The 19,882-nt window shown below is 43.0% G+C and overlaps 1 protein-coding gene across 3 annotated transcripts in view; it reads left to right on the top strand.

The window, feature by feature from the left end:
* drosha (drosha ribonuclease III) overlaps window positions 1–19,882 on the top strand; it is a 151,137-nt gene that overhangs the window by 12,173 nt on the left and 119,082 nt on the right. For all 3 annotated transcript variants that reach the window (XM_086306751.1, XM_086306750.1, XM_086306752.1), the window contains 9 exons: window positions 1,465–1,545; window positions 3,430–3,516; window positions 3,654–3,740; window positions 5,970–6,041; window positions 6,385–6,466; window positions 8,906–8,980; window positions 10,122–10,291; window positions 13,491–13,615; window positions 18,011–18,110. In XM_086306751.1, the coding sequence (XP_086162877.1) occupies window positions 1,465–1,545; window positions 3,430–3,516; window positions 3,654–3,740; window positions 5,970–6,041; window positions 6,385–6,466; window positions 8,906–8,980; window positions 10,122–10,291; window positions 13,491–13,615; window positions 18,011–18,110 (879 nt within the window). The remainder of the gene's footprint in view (window positions 1–1,464; window positions 1,546–3,429; window positions 3,517–3,653; window positions 3,741–5,969; window positions 6,042–6,384; window positions 6,467–8,905; window positions 8,981–10,121; window positions 10,292–13,490; window positions 13,616–18,010; window positions 18,111–19,882) is intronic.

Below are 19,882 nucleotides of genomic sequence, written 5' to 3'. Positions count from 1 at the left end.
TGGACCAGCCTGCCTTTTCTTCCTCATTCTGGTGGCTGGTTTGAACTTCACCGGAGGATCTTGACCATGTCTTAATGCCTAAGTGCACTGAGTTGCTGCCATCTCACTGGCTCACTAGGTGTTTGCATAACAAGCAGTAGAACAGTTATGCTCTACTGCTTGTAACCTTCTCACAGGTAACTTTATATACCATATAAAGTTACCTGTGAGAGTATATACTAGTTTTAAGACAGTAGATAAACTGCTGTCCAGTAAAGCCTGACTTATTTCTGCCACGTGTATTACAACAGCATGGCTCTGTAATCAAAGAGTAGAAGAAGAACGAGTAGAAGAAAGCTTGTCAAAAAGGCTGTAGGGCATCCATATGATCATTGCAGTCCAGTATTCATCTGTGTTAGATCCACATAGGTAAAATAAATACTGACTTTAAATAATCCAATAAAGAAGGAAGAAACCGTACCAGCTATGCTGTTGGAACTGAGGATAATCTGCACATTACTTAACTCCACAACAGACTTCAAACTCGATAAGACTGCAAAAAACATTTGAAAAAAGCAGAATGTAAGAGTTGATTGTTGTGGCCATAAATATCTAGTGTAGCTACAGTAAGGACTCCATTTCTTCCCTGTTGGCTTCTAAAGTCTTTTTGTAAATATCAGAAACCACTAACAGCACATACAACCAAAGTCCTTCTATAAAGAAGTCTTCAAACTCAGCAGCCAGCAGAGCCTCTGGGCATTTATTTTGAAGCTGCTGTCTACATAAATGTGAAAAGAGCCATAACTTTTATTTCAGTGGGACATAAAAAAACAGATATATAGACTCACCAGCCAAATCTAACAATCTGCTTTTCCACCTGCAGGTTGGACTTCTAGTATCCACAGAAAGAGTAACACAATCCTACAGCTTCATTAGTGGCTCAATCCAGGCACCAGAGCACTGAACAATGCCACGCTAATTCATGTTTTGAATACACCTAGCTACATCTTTACTGCAAGGGAAATTACTGATGTGTGAATAAGTCTGCCACCAACCACTTGAAACTGCCGTGACCCTCGTGTCAATGGAACGTGGTTGGTTCACAGGTTTCCTGGTTTGGGTCTTTATTGGCTTTTTGGTTGCGGTGACAGGACAGCCGACTTTCACATTTTAGGTATTCTGGGTATTGTTGTCTCGTCTCTATGTCAGTTGCACGCTTCCTCTTTCTGCTTTGAATAAATGTCATTTCCACTTGATGGAAAGACGGTGTGTAATAAAGTTATAGGCCAGCAGTTTTATTGTGAGGATATGTATTGCGGAGACAGTGTCACAAAGTGAAGTTTAAAAAGTCAAAACTTCAAACTGCAGCAAAGAAATAAAGGTCAGGAGTCTGCAGTTTAGAGATGTAAAATGTTGAGCAGCCCCTGTGTTATACATGGCAAGTGAAGCAGTTCTGTCTGATTTACGTATTTTCTTTCTGTCCAGATGAATGATGGTCCCCTGTGTAAGTGCAGTGCCAAGGCCAGACGTACAGGGATCCGCCACAGCATCTACCCGGGAGAAGAGGTATGACACGCCATGAATAAATCACCCTTTCATAACCTTGAAGTTGTGCCACGCGGGGGCAAGGGCATTATTTTAGTCAGGCTAAAAGCATTTTCTATACAGAGGCCATCTTCTATTGTGTTAAAGGCGCGATAAGTGAGACAGAAGCATCTTAAAGAACAAAAGGATATTGCATTTCAGGAAAATTTGACTGGGGAGTTGCGTCCGAGTGATTCATCGGCTATTTTTCCACACACTGAGATAGATTTTCTTTTATGACTCACTTTCTTACTTTGCTGTGTTTTGGAACTATAACTCCCACCAGCCGCGTGCTCATCTAACAAGTAAAATGCATTTTATCTACAAAAAGCTCAGTCGTTCAGTTTCTTTTGCCTTTATGCCCAGTAGGAAATGATCAAACTCTGGGATTGTTTAATGAATCCTTAATGACTTTATTAACCAATGATAGGTACGTTAAATAGTGGTAAATGTGCATCATCCTCCAGACAAAGGCGGGTAAATGTCTGCTCCATACTCACTTGTTTGGGGATGTATGATTGATTGATTGATTATTTTTTTTTAGTAATATTTTCTGTCTTAAAAATCTGCCTTGAGTTAATTAGTGCGTTAATTTCTTGTTGCTCTTTGTTGACCTGGAAGTTGTTAGTCAATTATTTGTTTTAATAAGTTTCTAATGTGTATTGACTTTATAATTATGCTCATTATAGGATGCCAATTAAGCTTTTACTCATCACTCATACCAGCAGTTTGTCTTCATAATAACCTCTGCAAACATGCTTTGCTCTTCACTTACTTCTGCACTCAACAAGATGCCTCTGCGTGACTGCATTCATCTGCAGAAGGGAACAGCAATGCCCCCCCCCCCCCTTTTTTTTTTTTTTCCAGTCGGCTCAACCAGCTAATGAGTGAAATCCTATAAAGAGTCCATTAGCAGAACAATCCACTGTATATGCTTAAGTAATTTCTCAAGAAAACTGGAAAATATGTTGCAGTTTAACCTTCATAATTAGAACATTTTGATGCCTTTTTCGCTCTAAATCGGTATAAATTGAATGTTTTTTGGCTTGATTATAAAGGACCAAGAAGGTGAATGACAGATTGGAATTAAAATACTTTAAAAGTAGACTGAAAAGATGGAATTAGCCACTGTGGCTAATCGCTGTTTTGGTCAGTGTTGTATTCATTAAAGCAGCGGTCCCCAAACTTTTTTGCGCCATGGACCGGTTTGTCAGACAATATTTAAGGTGTAAATACAACAAAGTAAAATGATGCGGCCAAGACAAAAACTGTGGTATTTTGTAAATATAATAATAAATACAAATTCACTGTGTAATTGTGTAACTTTATTAGCAGCGTTCTCCTGAAATGCGCCAACAACAATGAGAGTAACATCCTCCTCTCTGCCCCTTAATGCTCTCTGGTCGCTATGGTGACGTGTAAATATTTCTTTCAAAATAAAACACACAACTATAACACAGGAAAAGACCCAGGGTAACAGAGTTAACCATAAAAACCCTGAAAACCATATATTTCACACACGAGCCTCGCGGCCCGGTACCAAATAACTCACAGACCGGTACCGGTCCATGGCCCAGGGGTTGGGAACCGCTACATAAAGAATTGTTGTTGTTGTTGTTGTTGTTATAATTGTTGTTGTTGTTATTGTTAGCCAGCCTCAAGTGGCCATTTGAGGAACTGCATTTTTTGACACTTTGATGTTCGCATCACCGTTAAAGTTGCTGTCCTATGAGTCTATAAAGGAAAAAAGGGAGTTTCAGTTCATTCATGATTTGTACCTCTTACATTTACTTAAATTCGCTCATAAATGTCGAGCACAGAGGAACACCTCGTTGTCAAATATTGACTTTTTAAAATCTTTTCCAGCCTGTGAAACGGTGCCGTCCAATGAACAACAACGCTGGCAAACTGTTCCACTACAGGATCACTGTGTCACCTCCCACCAACTTCCTGGTATAACTTAAAATAAACAACTAGGTTGAATACATGCTAACACATTGTTCTGATTGTTTATATTCACAGCACTCTACCTAAACTGCAGCGCTGTGTTTGCATGCTCGTGAGACTGTTCTTGTTCTTTTCTGTTCCAGACCGACAGGCCGACAGTGATTGAGTACGATGACCACGAGTACCTGTTTGAAGGCTTCTCTCTCTTCTCCCACACTCCTCTCACTAACGTAAGCCTGCTTTGAATTGTTAGCAGCTCGGGCGGTAAGCCATGAATTTTCCACCACAGCACTCTCAGGTTTTTGACAGTAACAGTGGGTGTCAGTGTAAAGTCATTTTTCTCAGTTATGCTGTTGTGTTTTATAGTTTCTATTTTTATTTATTTACTTGTTCGGAGTCGGCAGTTCCTTTTGCGTTGAGCTTTTCGGAGGCGAGTGTCACACTGGGTTTACTCTATTTTGTTTGTAAGTGTCATGTTAAGCATCACAAAGGTGAAGTATAAGTGTACTGGGTTGGTTACGACTTCCTCATTGACATTTCACCTCGGGGGAGTCTTTTTCTGCACAAATGCTTGATATAGTGTGTTATTCATAGATATGTGCAGCTTCACTAATGACTTAAAGGCCAAAAGGTTGTCTGGTAGAAACAGGATACACAAACCTAAATGCTAAAGTGTTTTTTGTGGATTGTTTCTTTCATTGGTGATATTTTAGGGCTTTTTTTTGGAAACTCATTACTAGGATCCTGCTCATTAACCTTAGGGTTGCAAGAGGTATTCACATATACATAAATCTTGCACATCAGTTACCTTGCAGCTACATGAGGTCGAAAACAACAAGAGGAAAAGGAACCACATGTGTAATCTCTGTATATAAAGTCCAGTCACTGAAGTCCATGCAGTTAGAAAACAAAAACACATAAGGGATTTGGGGAAAAATAGCACCTGAGTTTGTGCCATCGTGTAACGGTACATGAAAATACAACGGGTTTTTTTTCCCCACACCATCTCAATCTTCCCTCATTTCCCCACCTTGCACACCTGATGTGGCTGCATGCAGGGTTTTGCCTTCTTTCACGAAACGAAATGATGTATTAAAGCAGTTGAAAGGTCACTGCTTTAATACATTTGAAGAGATCCAGCGCACATCATTGTGCAAGCAGTCACAATGGAGCTTCCAGAAAGCGATTTAAAAATAGCAGGAAACCCTGGAAGCATGTCAGCGCCACACAAGGAGACTTTGTTCAAGGGGACATCAGCCAAATTAAAATCGGGCATTAGTTTTGATTTATATGGGTGGAGCTGCAGAAGTTTGCAATAGCAAACTGATAGAGTACCCTTCTTAATACATTTTTCTTATTTTTTTTTTTTTTATTCCCTTTTCCCTCTTACGTGTGAGCCTGCCTGCTCGAAAGCCTGCGGTTTAAAAAGCCCAGGCCCACGATCAGTTGTGCAGCTCAGTCAGATCTAGATTGCCTGTGATGGGACACTCTCAACCTTCTACGTGTCTGTTGAGGCAACACATCATTTTTTCGTATTTTCAGCATTTAAGTGGACCATCCCTCCTCCTTTTAGCTCCACTCTTGTCAGAAATAACTTCAAATCGACTCTTGGCTTCGGGTCGACTTCTTTGTCGCGTGGACAAAGTGCTCCTCTCTCCCAGGGCTGACCTTGTCACAGAGTCCTCTTGCTCACTTTTGAAGGCCCATCAGTGACTGTCAAACACTAGAGTGGCTGTGATTTGAGAGGAGCCTCTCTTTCTCGCCGTCCCCCAAAGTGGAAGTTTTAAAGAAGAGAGAAATCAGCCGAGGGGATCACCAAACGCCGTTTCTGGAATATTTCCCTCCCCTCTCTACGCATGTGTGTGTTTTTCCTGCACGTTTGAATACTAGAGCACTCTGTCAATATCCCCTCTAGCTTGAAAAGAACCCAGAGGATTAGGCATGATTTGAACTGGATAATTTACGCGGCCCTTGTTAAAAGCTGGGGTAAACTCTTCGTGGCAGTGCGGGGATTAGGAAGCGCAGAGTCTGCTGATATTAGCCCCCTGCTAGTTGGCTGCTGGGATGGGCAAGAATGAAAGTAGCTCCCAGGTTAATCTCTTAAAATGGACCCCTGCGCTCGAACAACAAAGACCGTGTAACTAGGGAGATTAAACACAGAAGAGCAGGCTTATCTATTTAGCATGATTTCAGTTAGTTAATTTTCAAGAGTCAGGTGCTCACGCCTGTGTGAGTGGGGGGAGAGCACTTGTACATGTGTGTTTGAGTTGCTTGTTTTTTTCCATGTGGTTTCCAAATATTCCAACAGATGTGAGCTAGCTCCACTGAAGACAAAAAAACACCCCAAAAACAAGGTTTTAATGAGTTTCCTTGCAAAGCTGTGACCTCTGCCTAACGCCATGGTAATGAGTCGGTCTGTCCTTTCTTCTTCTCGTCCTTTGCTCCTTTCATCATCACAGATTCCATTGTGCCGTGTGATCCGCTTCAACATAGATTACACCATTCACTTCATAGAGGAGATGGCACCGGAGGTCAGTAAAACCCCACTTTATCTGCCAGCTCTTTTTCTCCCCTTTCTCACCCCTTTTGGTTTTATCTCAAACGGCTGAGACTGAGCGCCGCTGAGCCCCGTGTAACTCTCGCACCTCAGTGCTCGGATGAGTGAAGGTGCTAATCCTTTTAGAAGAGGAAAAAGAGCTTCCTTTTGACCCGCTGAGGGTGATTGTATCAATAAGGTGGCTTATGTGATAAAGTCTCAGAACTGGATTTAGTTATCAATCATATCTACATTATGGGGTAGTCTTTGTGGCTGCATGCTGCTACTGTATATTCACGTGGCGCTGATAACAAACCTCTGCTGTCTCTCGTGTACAGAACTACTGCGTCCGAGGCCTGGAGCTGTTTGCCTCCTACTTGTTCCGGGATATTCTTGAGCTTTATGACTGGAACCTGACAGGTACGATTCCCAAAGCGAGGGCTCGCAATTACACACAGATCACAGAAACTCCCAGCTTTATCGGTGATTGTCGCTTGTAAATTGCAGCGTGTCCTACCAGCATCTCTTACGCATGGGTCACAAAATGAGAGGAAATTATCTCAAATTGCAGCTTGGACGCTACAGAAATACCAAAATGGGCATCTTATTGAATGCCATCCCTTATTTTTATGGAAATATTTTTTGTATATAATAGTTTTGTTTTTTTAAAAGCCTCAATTTGTCTTGTTTTTTGGGGGTTTTTTCTTCGACATAAGTGACCATATTTAGATGAGAGGGTGCTGATGCTTGCAAGGTTTTTTAGCAAACTGCATTCACACAAACTCACACATACAAACCTGCATTAAGAGTTAAAAGGTGGGAATGCACTTTGTTAAAGCAGCCAGCTTGGCTCAATAAAACAAATTCTGACTCACTGAACAAAACAGCTCTGGAAAGTTGAAATCGTACACTAAAGAACTTGTTCAGCTAAATGGAAAATACAAGAAAGCGAAGAGCTCGATAAATCAGATCTAGTATGAGCTTAAATTTAAAATTAATAGAAGTATTGTGGTGTCTGTTATAGATACCACAATGCTTGCACGCAATAGATGTAATAGAAAATGTTGAGCATCTCCAGTAAGTGGTGCAAAGGCTGCTAAGGATCTATTACCATTTGGGTGATGCTTGTATCCACTGATGGAGAATTCCAAACTGTGTTCATGTAAACTGGATTGAAACGGAGCAATTCCCTCAGCCTCTATAATGGATGCATTCACACAGCTAGCAGTTCGATAGTTAGTCCACAGAAGCATTTCTTCACAGCAACATGTCTGCAATTACATCGACGTTTAAACCACAACCACTGCAGTCCGTCTGTATTTCTTCTTACTGCTCAGAATAACGTTACGTGTGAAGCCAGGTACACTGTGGTCCCAGGAAGTGTGAGTGTTTCATCTACACGCCTACACTTAATCAGCCCAACGAGCTCGTTCTGTGTTATTGTCCCGATACCTCCGTGGAACAGCTGTGAAAGGCGGTCATTTCCTTCATAGCTTCTCTGGGATTACAAGCCTCCCTCCTGGTGGTAGAACTGTCAGTGCGATCAGCTGATAGAGATTGGCTATTCCCAAAAGTGTAATCCAATTTTAAAACACTGGTAGGCTTTTAAAACTTCACTGCAAGACAAAAGGTGGCTGTTTCGATCTTGCCTAAAACACAGTGAGCAAGGAAAATCAACCTTATGTTGAAGTCATTAAAAACAACATCATGAGCTGCTGCAACAGACTGCCTCTCAGTGTTTCACTCGCCCAAAGTGGAGCACACCTTTCTCAGATGAGTGCTTCAAGCCCCATCATTTGGTCGGTAGCTGCGTTAAAAATGATCCAAAGGGGAACAGACACCATCGGCAAGAGGTCGATATTTGGAACTCCAGTTTTTCTAATTACGCTTTTTCTTGTTACAGATGAAAATATATATATATTTACTAAAATTCTTCAGGATGGATGCACCAAAGCCTCATCAGGCAGATTATGGCATATTTGTCAAAACTGCCTAAAACTAAATCTTTTTAATGTGATTTTAATTAGTTTTGTACGTACAAACTCATTTGTTAGACTATTTTTCAGTAAACTACAAAGTTTTACGATGACTCGTCTAGTTTTAAGGTTAGCTTTAATCCACTATTATAACGTTGCTGAGACACCTGTCAATCACTATGGGCAAATTTCTAATTTTAAAATTTTAAAAGTAATAATCTTTGACAGGTAAGTTAAAAAAAACAACAACAAAACAAACAAAAAAAAGAAAACTGTGAAATATATTTTACCACGGGACTCACTTTTAGTGTCAGCCCCCAGTGGCCATTTGAGGAACTGCATTCTGTTATAAACTTACTTGCTGTAATGTTTTCTCGGATGCATATATAGTTGGATAACAAGGCTCATAAAACTAAATAATGGATCTTTTTTGTTGCTTAGTAATAAAGTTATGCTTTCTTCTCTCCTTGGTTAAAATCTGTTGAGAACTGTGTTGAAAGGTGTTTAAAACAATGTAATTTTCCCCATTATTACAACAGCACTGCATTTTTGATAACAATGTGCACAGATCATGCATTTATATTATACCTGTCAGAGCGATAATGAGGAGATAAGATGGGGGCAGAGAGCATTGGCGACCAACACCTAATCCTATATGAGTTTAACCTTTGCAGTCATTACACATACAGAGAACATTTTAAATATTAAACATAGTAATTCACATTTAGAGTCACATCCATGATATGAAGGAAAAGCTTGAATTCTTATTAATAACTCTTATTTTAAATAATTGGGGTCTTCATTTCAATTTCATAAAGTTAGACTCTTAATAATGAGTGAAAAGCACGTAAGACTGTGTCATTAATAAATGTCTTTTTTCCAGATCCGGAGTCTGACGGGGAGGTCTCTGGATGCCCACGGTTCCATTTCATGCCACGTTTTGTCAGATTTCTGCCCGGTAGGACTCGTCACAGAACCATCTTTTTTTGCCATTTGTCTCCCTCTTGTGGTCTGTAATTCTTAAGCTGTCTCACGTTGCCTAAAACCAAAAAACTCTCCTCCAGCGATATCCACTCAAAGCTTTTACACTCATGGTGATAGTTGTGGTTCGTTCTTGGTAAAATGGCAGATGGAGTTAGTGCCTGAGCCTCTGCGTGTCTGCCTGGTATTCATCTTTGATGCACATGATGGTGCTGGTGCACTATGATATTACCGCGGCGTTTGTCATGACAGCCGTGCCCACCTACTTTCTCTCCATCAAAAAACAATTTCTCTCCCAGTTCTCCCAATTTAGTCGGCTACAAACACTTATCTGTCTCTTTTACAAAAGCGCCAGAAGACCCAATCCAGTGTTTCTGATGTGATCTGTAAAGGGGAAAGAGGCAGAGAGCAAACAGGGGAGTTACAGTGAGAGCACGATGACGGTGTGTTTGGAATTTAGAGTCGCCGGGTGTGCATTAGTCCTAATGCATCCCGGACTGAGAGGACAGTGGATTTTTTTTTTTTTGGTTTGTGTCCATCTGAAATGGAGGTCAATCAATTTTGCATGAGTGTCTATTAAACTGCCTCTGTTTGACCTGCGTGATTGCACGCATGTGTTCAGCTGTATTTCTCTGCACATGCATATGTGTGTGTGCGGTGCCTCTCAGCTTATTTCTGATCTTGTAATTCAGGGCGGACTGTTATTATAAGCGTGTCATTATGTGCCTTCACGTATCGCGCGCCGTCCGACCTTGCATCAGCTCCCCTGCTCACCTGTGCACTTCCTGAACAGTGCCATTGTAATGCACGGGGACATTTTCACAGTATGTTTTCGCTGAATATTGGCTGAGAAACTGAGAGTTGGCAGAGGTGAGGCGGGTTAGATGTATAAAACAGAGAATATTCTCCAACAGCATTCTTGATTTTTATTTTATTTTTTTATACAACAACACATGGATGCTCGGAGAAACAGTTAACCTCCTATAACTGCAGTGAGGCTTTTACATTTTCCTTTTTTTCCCCATTAACTATAAATATCTGTTGAACTCTGTCTTCAGCTTCTATGCATACGTGGCTTTATTAATTTATTTCTTCTTTGTGTTTATGAAATGTCTCAGATGGCGGGAAGGAGGTGCTGTCAATGCATCAGGTGCTGCTCTACCTACTACGCAGCAGCAAGCCCCTGGTCCCTGAGGAGGAGATTGCAGATATGCTGCAGTGGGAGGAGCTGGCGTGGCAGAAGTACGCCGAGGAGTGCAAGGGCATGATCGTCACCAACCCGGGCATGGTGAGGCCCTCGGCTTCTTTGTTACGACACCGAGGTGGCTTTGTCTGACGTTTCAAGGACGTTTGCACGTCCCCTCAGACACTGCAGGAATGAGGCTGCTCCTGTTAGCCTGTGACACGAGCAGCCTCACCTTTTATGCCCAGGGCGTTTGTTGTCATCGGCACTATTACGGCAGGAAGGTTTTTATGTCGCAGTCAAAGTTGGTTAACCTTCTCGTGTGGCCCACATTATGAAGGAGGTACAGAAATTGTGTCTGGGTAAAGGTGAAGATGTCCTTGCTAGCAAGGATGTTGCATATGAGCAGTGAATGTGATTGTGTAACCTTTGGTGTGGGTGAGTTATTGAGTCAACTGCTGTTCCTGGCAGAACTGAATTGTTGCTGTCAGGCTTTCCATACCGTGGGTGTATAATGGTCTTCCATTGCTGCGCTCAACTTAAATGATTAGACCGCCAGTCAAACGAAGTGTATTAAGGAGGTCGTGTCTGGAGCTTTACCCTTTTTGAAGAAAACAGAGTTATCAGAGGCAAGGGTCAAAGCAATGGATCACAACACTCCCAGGAAGCTTTTTCCAATATTGGTGATTGTTTGGATGGCTGATTACAGCCACTTCATTCTCTCTGACCAAGCATGGTTTTAAAATATTTACAGCTCTAAGCCCAGCGCCTTAAGCTTTGATTAAATCACTGCCATTCCTGTGTGTTGTCTGTAAAACATGCTGGAAAATTAATATTTTAAACATGCCAATCACAAGTTCCCCGAGTCCAGGGCAGAGTTTCCAACAGGAAAGTTGTCATGCCCGGCGGCTGCGATTGGTCGGGGATGAGAGTTCAGTCAGTGTAGCGCTAGCAGCTGTGCACGTGCTCGGTGGGTGACGGGCGTGAACTCACCTCAGGGTGTTTATTTCCCACTTCCAGGTTAAAGATAAAATGACGAAGGCTCTACCAGCAGTGGTACATCGAATCAAGTTTAACCTTGTTGAGATGCAGCCATGAATAACTTGGCACTCTGGTTTAGTTAACATGTGCAGCCAATCAGCTGAGCAGGCAAAACATATGAACTCATAATACCCTTTGTTTTTTACACTTGCACTTTCTTCAGGCTGTTGCTTCTGGATTTATTTCTTTTTAATCTCCCGCTGTGAGGCCTGGCAAGGGTCAATTTAGGCCCGCCACTCTGTAGCAAGGAGGAGAGGGAGGAAAGAGAAGCTGAAGGCCTTATTATCCCAGATGTTTTGTAACAGCAGCCAAAACACACATTATGTCAGTTTATGAAATGCCTCCCACCTGAACATCTCAGATTTATCTTAAAAAAAATTCCCTGTTACGCACAATTTCAGGCTCCTGCTGTTATTAGTTTTCTCCAAAATGCTTTTCAAGGCATGGCAGTCGCATCTTTTTAGGAGCCATTTTCAATTTCATTATCTCGAAAACTACTTGCACTCGGTCATTCGAATGTTTTAGGGTAAATACCTGGTACTGTGGCTCTATGAATACGGACTCTCAGCAGTGTCAGCTTAACAGAGAATGATGGATGCTTTAAATTTGATCTCTGACAGCAAATTTAAAGGCCTGCAGAAACCACATTTTTGCAGGCAGGGGACTGATATTTGATTTACAGCTTCTCATAAACAAGGACCTAACTTTTTTTTCTTTTAAAACAGTCCAAATCTGCTGAATGATTTTGCAGATATTAAGTGTATAATATGGAAACTTCACTGTGATATTCCCCAGGAATGACACCATGTGCCAGCTCCACGTGAACTTTTTTAGAAAGAGCAAGATTGTGTTAATGTTATGCTCAAAATTTGTGATGTTTCTCTCTCGTTTTCCCCAGTATGAATTTTTGAAATACTCTTATGAGTGTAGCAGCCAATGAGCTGTGAGACCACATTCACAGAGCCATATAATCAGATATTTATCCTGAAAAACAGGAACGACCTAGCTTAAGTCGTCATGCATAATTACTTTAAGGAAGTGAATCTTTCCCCTCGACTTCTTTCAGATAAATCTGAGGTGGGAAGTTTCTGTTAAATCCAAAATAAAGTAACAGCGCAGTAAAATGGAGTATAATAAAAGAAAAGTGTTCAATGAAATAAAAGCAGCTTTAAAAATACTTAAATAGAACAAAATGGCTCAATCAATTATAAAAAAAACAGAAGTGGGAAAGTTTACTAAATGTAGTAGAGAACAAGCACAGCAAATAGCAGATGGCAATAAAGTGGCTCATTATACACACAGTTTAAACTGCAGCTAACATTGCAATTAAGTTGGAAAAATACACTGTAACCAGGCATTTTTATCAATAGATTAATTAAACCAAACCAGCGGCATTCTCATTTCCGTCAGTCACATAATTGATAGCAAACACAAGTGTTTTCTTGCAGGTATTTAAGTGTAAACCATACAGCGCTCCCTAATCAATAAAAATGTCCTTTCAGGGCTAAGTGGTGTAGGTCAGCCCGTCCGTACTCTCGCTCTGTGAAAAGCCCTCACCTGCTGCGTTACACCAAGGTCACATGCTGCTCCGAGTGAAAGCATCCGATGCCAATCACGCAAGGCTCCCCTGACGCCATCACCTTTCAATCTGTTACGGTGAATTAAAGCATAGGTGGTGGAGCTGAGGACACTAAATGGCCTAAGATCTGTGAATTAGCATTTACAGTGTATTTGTCGGGATTGTAAACAGGGCAATCACGCCGCCAATCAAACCTGATTATGTCGCTTTAACGGCACAATCAAAGTTGCCTGCCGACCTCTCGCTCTCTAATCAAAGTTTGCATGCAGGCGGCGACGGGCGGACGCGGCTAATGTCAAGGTGAGCGCAGGCCTCCAGCCATCTGCCATGCAGATCAGCGCTCCTTATGCCGCGGCCCCTTCCTCTGATCCCACCACACGCCTGACAGGCTAACTGTGATTTGGGAGTCGGCCGAGGACATGTTGCCTGTCAATCTCCTCCCCGATAAGAGCGTCAGAAGTTAGCTCGCCATCCCCGGCATCGCTTTATCATTGTTGCGCTCACGCTACGAGCACAATCTGGGCCTCATCTCATTATGCGCCTGTGACAGATGACCCTTGTTGGGTGGATTATTTTTTATTTCACATGCTGGCAGCAGGTGACTGATTGATGGTTGCCCGGTAGCTATGTAAATATGTTTCTCCTCGCTGTGCTGACTTCTTTGTTTTTCTCCCCCCCCCGCAGAAACCGAGCTCGGTGCGCATCGACCAACTGGACAGGGAGCAGTTCAACCCAGACGTCATCACTTTCCCCATCATCGTTCATTTTGGGATACGGCCCGCGCAGTTAAGCTACGCTGGAGACCCCCAGTAAGGCCGCCGACATGCACAGATAAATATCTTCCCCCGCTGCTCACCGGCCCCCTCGTTCCCACCGCTCCTCGTTCGTTCGGTGGCGAGAGAAGAACCGGCGGCGTTGCACGTCAAGGAAAGACGAGAGCAGCGTATGTCGAAGAGGAGTGGCGCTAGCTGAAGGGGAGGAAGAGGAAGAGAAAACGAGCGGCGTGACATTTTTACATGCGTCGTCACGGGTCCCGGGTTTCCGCTGGGTGCCTCCGCGGCGGGAGCTGGCGCGGTTTGTCTCGTGAATAGTAATGCAACATACACGCACCGGAGGGCTTGCAGTAGGGAATACTGTACTGTGCCGCTGCATAATTAACAAAAGCAGTGTATGAGATCATGTGAGCGGCAGTCTCTGAGGTGTTCAAAGAGATGCGACAACATCGCTAATCAAAAGTCGGCACACAACTCCTGCACTCTGATGCTAAATTTAAACCTGTGGCTTTCTTTTTTAACTCAAATGTCTGGTTTAAAGCGTAACAGTCAGGGGGAGGTGCGGGAGGAAAATGGTGGTGATGAAGATGCAAACAAGAGGATGATCATTAGGGAATCCATTTAGGCAGAACTAGTTTGCTTCTTCCCTCTAATGTCCCCTCTCCCCTGCTGCCACGTTTTAGCAGTCTGTCCACTGAGCACTTTCATCCCCGTGCACCCTGCTGCCACGTCAAACTTCTCAAAGCGGCAGACAACGACAAATTTATGGATGGATTGGGACATCATTAGCCGATGCAGAAACGAGTAGTAAGAGACCAGCGGAAAGGATTTCCTACTACTGCTAATGATGCGTGTAGCGAGGGCAGGAGTCGGTGTTGATTGCGGCTGCAGCAATGCCACAGAGAGGGAGTCTTGGACACAGCAGCAGCATATATTAACTCGGGAGACTGAAGATGCTGTGTTGTCGTCTTCCCTCCGCGCCGACCGCTGGACACGTGCGCTCGGGGGCTGCCACTCGAGCTACCCCAGCTCGACCAATGAGGCAGGAGTGATGGCATGACAGAGGTCAGGAGATGTATAGAAAAGCAGGAGCGACACACACGGGGGAGAAGGGGTAAAAAACTATGCAGAGGAGGCGGAAGCCCTCTTTCAGAAAAGCCCTCGAACGTGCTGTCGGGTTCTCATGTCGGTCTCGCTGAATAACTACAACGCCGCCAGCGTGGCTCGAGTTTGAACCGAACGCCGTCACGTTCATGCCTCGCTGATGTACGGCTTCAGAGTGGCAGAGTCTCTTGTCACTCATGAGCCTGAAGCTGAGCTCATAATTTGCATACCGAGCCGTGATTGGGCCGTTTTCTCCTGACACTGACAGTGACACCGTACTGACACAGTGTTTCCATGCATCATTTTTCTTATCCGTGCCTGCGTAGCTCACTGCAGTTACATTTCACAGAACGCAAAAGCGGCTGTCTTTATTTTTAAATGGGTTTTCCAAACGTTTAAGGAGAATGGAAATAAAACGGTGCACAGTGTTTGATGAGGAAAGCAAAATGAAGTTGATTTGATGCTGTCAGGTCCTGTAATGCTGAAGGCTTCTCATTTTTCTCAGATGACTGGGAGTCAAGTCTTTGGTCTGAAAAGGCAAAGAGTGCAATGTAAAGACTAAAGCAACAGAAACGTAAAGAAATAAAGGAATTTATACACTTTCTTTACAATAAATGACCTTTTTTAAACACAAATATATAAAACTTATATTTTCCCCCATTAAAAGGTTTAATATTTACGATGTTTAATGGATTAAAATTGTCTACTTTTATTTTTTTTGATTTAACCATGGAGCAGCTTCATGCATTGGGAGCCTTGAGCTTGTTTCATGGCTTCATTAGCTGTCTGGTCGCCACTTATTTTACAGAGCATTTGAATCACCTGTTGAGATGAACCATTGATTTCAGTAAGATTGTTGATCTTTTCTTTTAAATGCAGCTTTCTTTTTGTTGGCACTCTGACACTCTTCTGGTGTCTCATCTTTGGCTCTTTCTCGCTTTTCAAAGAAGCTCTTCAGCGACAGGGTTAGTTTGTAGACTTACTGATGCATGGAGGGAAAAAAATCGGACTGAGATACTGTAAGTGCGGGCAGAACGGCTTGAAAAGACAATCGGTTTAACGCAAAAGTTGAAATGAGATGCAGCATGTGAAAACCAGGCTAAAATAATACATTTTTTAAATTGTTTTCATGTTTCTGTAAATAGTTTTGTTATTTTTCTATGAATTTAGATTATTTTGGTTTAGCACATAGTCACCTATAACAGGTTGTTTGGCTAAAGAAGGAAAAGTTACTAATGGATGAATTATACTTCAGCGGGAAATCTACGTTACAACGTAGTCGGAAACTATTCTTGACTCTAACCTAACCGTAACCTGATGTGGAACTTCCGAAATATAAGAAATTATGACCAAACAAATAACATGTATAAAAACCTGCAGACCAGCGCGTTTGACAAGATCGAGAGAAGAGAATCATAAAGCTACTGCATCCAGCTGTAAGCTGAAGTCATGCTGCTTTCTCCTTTTTCTCCATCACCTCACACACACACGAACGTCAGCATGTGAAGTAAAATAATAAACTTAAACTGTTTACAATCATCTGTGCACCCTTAGCCAAGTGTCCCTCTAGCTTCTACCCTAAGTCTTTCTGACTGAATAAAGCTTTGTCTTATCTCAGCTTTTCAGTCATGTCAAACTCCTTAAAAACAGTTAAAAAAAAAACAAAATGTATAAATAAATCTGTTGGTGTATCAGGTGTAAAATCCCTCCAAACTGCTGCTGCTGTGCTGCTAACTTCCTCCTATATAGTGCTCCTACTAGCTGCTGCAGTCCTGGAAACAAAGAGGCAAACACAGTTAAATGGATCAGTTTGTGTGGATGGTTTATTGAGTAAGGATCGGACTAATATCTGATCAATGCGTCCCTATCGTTGTGTCTTATCTGCACCTTAAAGCGCTCTGGAGCGTATTTACAAACCAGAAGAGACAGTCGTCCCACTCTGGGCCTTCGTAAAAGGGGTGTGGACAGCTGCTCCACCATGCAGCACCCAGATACAGAGACGGTGGTGTTAGGCCAATATTACAAGTATTGTACTTCATCATTGTAGTGGGTATATGAAAGAGCAAAGTAAACATAAAAGTCACTTTTCACTTCCCAGATTTTTCCACACTGTTCTTAAAATTCCACTGTGGAATTTTGAAGCCGGAAAGCTGTGTTTGAATGCCAAAGCGCCATTACTGTAACAGATAGATGAAGCCAGCAGTGGTCTACATTTGAAAAGGGCTGGAGATGGGGGAGGAAGGGGAGGGGGCGGTTGAAGAGAAAGAAAGAGGCAGCATATGCTAATGAAAGCATGTGCAGGGAATGGCGAGAGCCGCGGCAGCGCTACCCTGAGAGCACACAGCAGATCTGTGGAAAGGTCATTGGAGCGGATTGGGGACGAGGGGGCCTCCCAGGCTGGATAGACTCTCTCTCTCTCTCCATCTCGCTCTCCCTTTCTTCCTCTCCGTCTCTCGTCCGAGCGGGGCTTCTGTGCGGAGGTGCTGGTGAGCTGATAATCGGGGCGGTAAAGCCGCCTCATTCCCTCGTCTCAGTCTCTAATGAAGTCCCCGCTATTAAAGCTCTATAATTCTTCTGTTCCACAGTATACCCCATCACCACCACCTCCCTCCTCATCCTCCACCCTTCCTTCCTTCCTCCTCTCTCTCCCTCACTCCTTCTGTCATTTTATGCCACTCTCCCTGTCAGCGCGCCATCCTGTCCCCCAAGCCCCTCCATCCCACCAATCATAATTGAATAACTCTGGGTAAATGAGGAGAAAGTCTCCTGAATGGGAGCAGAACGGTCACACCCGGCCCTTGGTGCATCAATCAGGGGGTCTGATTGAAAAGAGAGGGAGAGAGGAAGCGAGAGAGAGGGGGGAGGTGGTTGGTATCATGGCTACATGTCACCTTGCCGATAACTCCGTGCCTCTTTTCAGATGCAAATGAGAAGAAAGACAATAGAGTTTTATAGAAAATGAGAATGAGGTTGCGAGATAACTCGAGCCAGTGTCACGTCTGTTCCCTTTTTTTTTTTTCGTTCTTTTTTACGACGTGAGCAGAAAATTGTGAGTATCTGTGTGTGTGTGTGTGTGTGTGTGTGTGTGTGTGAACTTCTGCCCACAGCTCAAACAGTGGACATCTGAAACACTGACTCTTCTGTGTCCACTGCCCCTCACACACAAGCAGCTGATGCAACAGTGGCTGCTGGCTGCTGTTAAATTATGTTTGATATCAGGCAAGCTTCAAATGAAATATTGATGTGTTGTTGCAAAGGATGGAAACAGAGAGTGAAAGAGAGAGAGTGGACTTGTCAGCATGTCACCTCCTTATTTACCGTCCGCAGGTATCAGAAGCTGTGGAAGAGCTACGTGAAACTACGCCACCTGCTGGCCAACAGCCCCAAGGTCAGGCAGATCGACAAGCAGAAGATGACACAGAGAGAGGTGGGTGAAAGAAAACAAAACCGCCTTTGATATGTATTTTTTTTGTTTCTTTTCTCACACTCATAATTTATCAGTAGAAGGCGCTTTCAGTGGAAGCGCGTGTCCTGGAGATATGAAAGGTGCTGCTGCAACACTGGCGCTCTTACTCTCTCTGCAGAAGTAAGAGATTCGCAGATATTAATTACAAAAACAAAACTATTACCATTGCTATTATTCCTGCTGTGCGCACTGATTCAAAAGCTGCTTATCGGAAACTCCCTGCCAGTACTCGCCGTTATTGCGGTAACAAAGATGCTATTTCACTCAACAAAAGTGAGATGTTCAAAACTTACAAAGGCAGCAATATTTGATTCTTTTTGTTAGTTTTTTTTGTTGTTGTTAAGAAAACGTAGCCACACTTTGTTGCATTTAATGCTTTTTTTTTTGTAGCAGAGGTAATTTTCTACACATTAATACCTGGAGTTTTTCAAATTATGTTATTTTTTTGTGTGTGAATATCAGACTTAAAGTGGTTGCTTTTACTTAAAGCGTAACTTTACCGCTGATTAAACAGTCCAATTGTCCAGCCAACGCGAGGATATTTAGTCATTTTTTATTGTTAAACTATTATTTTGGCCATTTCAACCTTTTTCATAGTTTCTGATATTTTTTCTTATGTTGCTAAAGTTTTGCACTGTCGAACGATGGTGCACTGAAGAACAGAGCAACATTAAAAGTTTGCACTATATTACTACCTTTCTCACTCTTCGCACCTTCTCTTCCACTTTATCTGTTTTAACTCCTTTGTCTTTATTTTGACGACTCACATTTGTTTTATTTAATTCAGTCAGGTGACCAGATCACCTGGGCTCTAGCATGCCTCTGTGCATACAGACCATTGAAGCGTCCCATCCTAATGCACTTCCTGTGTTCTGGGCTAAAATTCAACTTTTCTGCAGTCTGAGTCTCACGAGTCGAGGTATTATCGGTGCACCTGAATATTGTTTTATGACAGATGTGAAAAATGCGACGCCACCCTTTAATGCATAATTTAGTTGATTTTTACTGCTCAAAATAAAACGCCTGTAACTGCGCTCTCGAGTTGACTGTGAAGGTCAAACCTCCACCTGGGAGCAGGAGTGGAAAAGGTTTAGGTTTAGTGAAGTAATAACCGTGTAGCCACGGGGATTCATGGGGTGGTGGTGCTGTGTGAGAGTGTGTGGGGCCTGGGCAAGCCGAGAACAAGCACCTTGCCACACTGCATCCTTCTCACAACTTCTCTACAGCAGACACAGCTTCTCCTCTAATTCTTTGAGTGTGCTGCAGATCCAGCCTCTTCCTTTGGACTGTTTGATACACTCTGGACCAATAATGAGCGAGAACTCGGAGCTCAATTAGCTCGTTTCCCAGGTAGCTCGGCAAAGCTCCCCGGCTAACAGGCCCTGACAATCCCACTGTCAACCTGCACTGGAGCAATTAGTGAACCCAAACAGTGGATCCATCATGCTCCTCCAGCAGCATTAGCCATGTCAGTGTCTCCTCACTGCAGTGGCAGTGTGGCACCGCTATTTACTTAATGCCCGAGGGAACACTGAAGCTTCCTCTGTAAATGGTCGTTCACTGACAGACTAAATGTCTGCTCATCTGATAGGCATTTTAAGAAGCACCCTGTCAGAGGTGTTGTGCGCCTCAGACGGGCCCTTTGATACTTCCGCACTCCCCCTGAAGTCTGCAGAGCTCCGGGGAGAGCAGAGGTGTGGCAAAAACTGGCCTACACACCCTGGCTCACGCCT

This window comes from Aulonocara sp. 'chitande type north' Nkhata Bay, linkage group LG9 (assembly GCF_057382095.1).
Source record: "Aulonocara sp. 'chitande type north' Nkhata Bay isolate Kocher_YH1m ecotype deep benthic linkage group LG9, A_spYH_male_GT1.1, whole genome shotgun sequence".
Lineage (NCBI taxonomy): Eukaryota > Metazoa > Chordata > Actinopteri > Cichliformes > Cichlidae > Aulonocara > Aulonocara sp. 'chitande type north' Nkhata Bay.
Note: the sequence above shows the minus strand (reverse complement) of the source record. Positions and strands in the feature narration are given on the sequence as shown.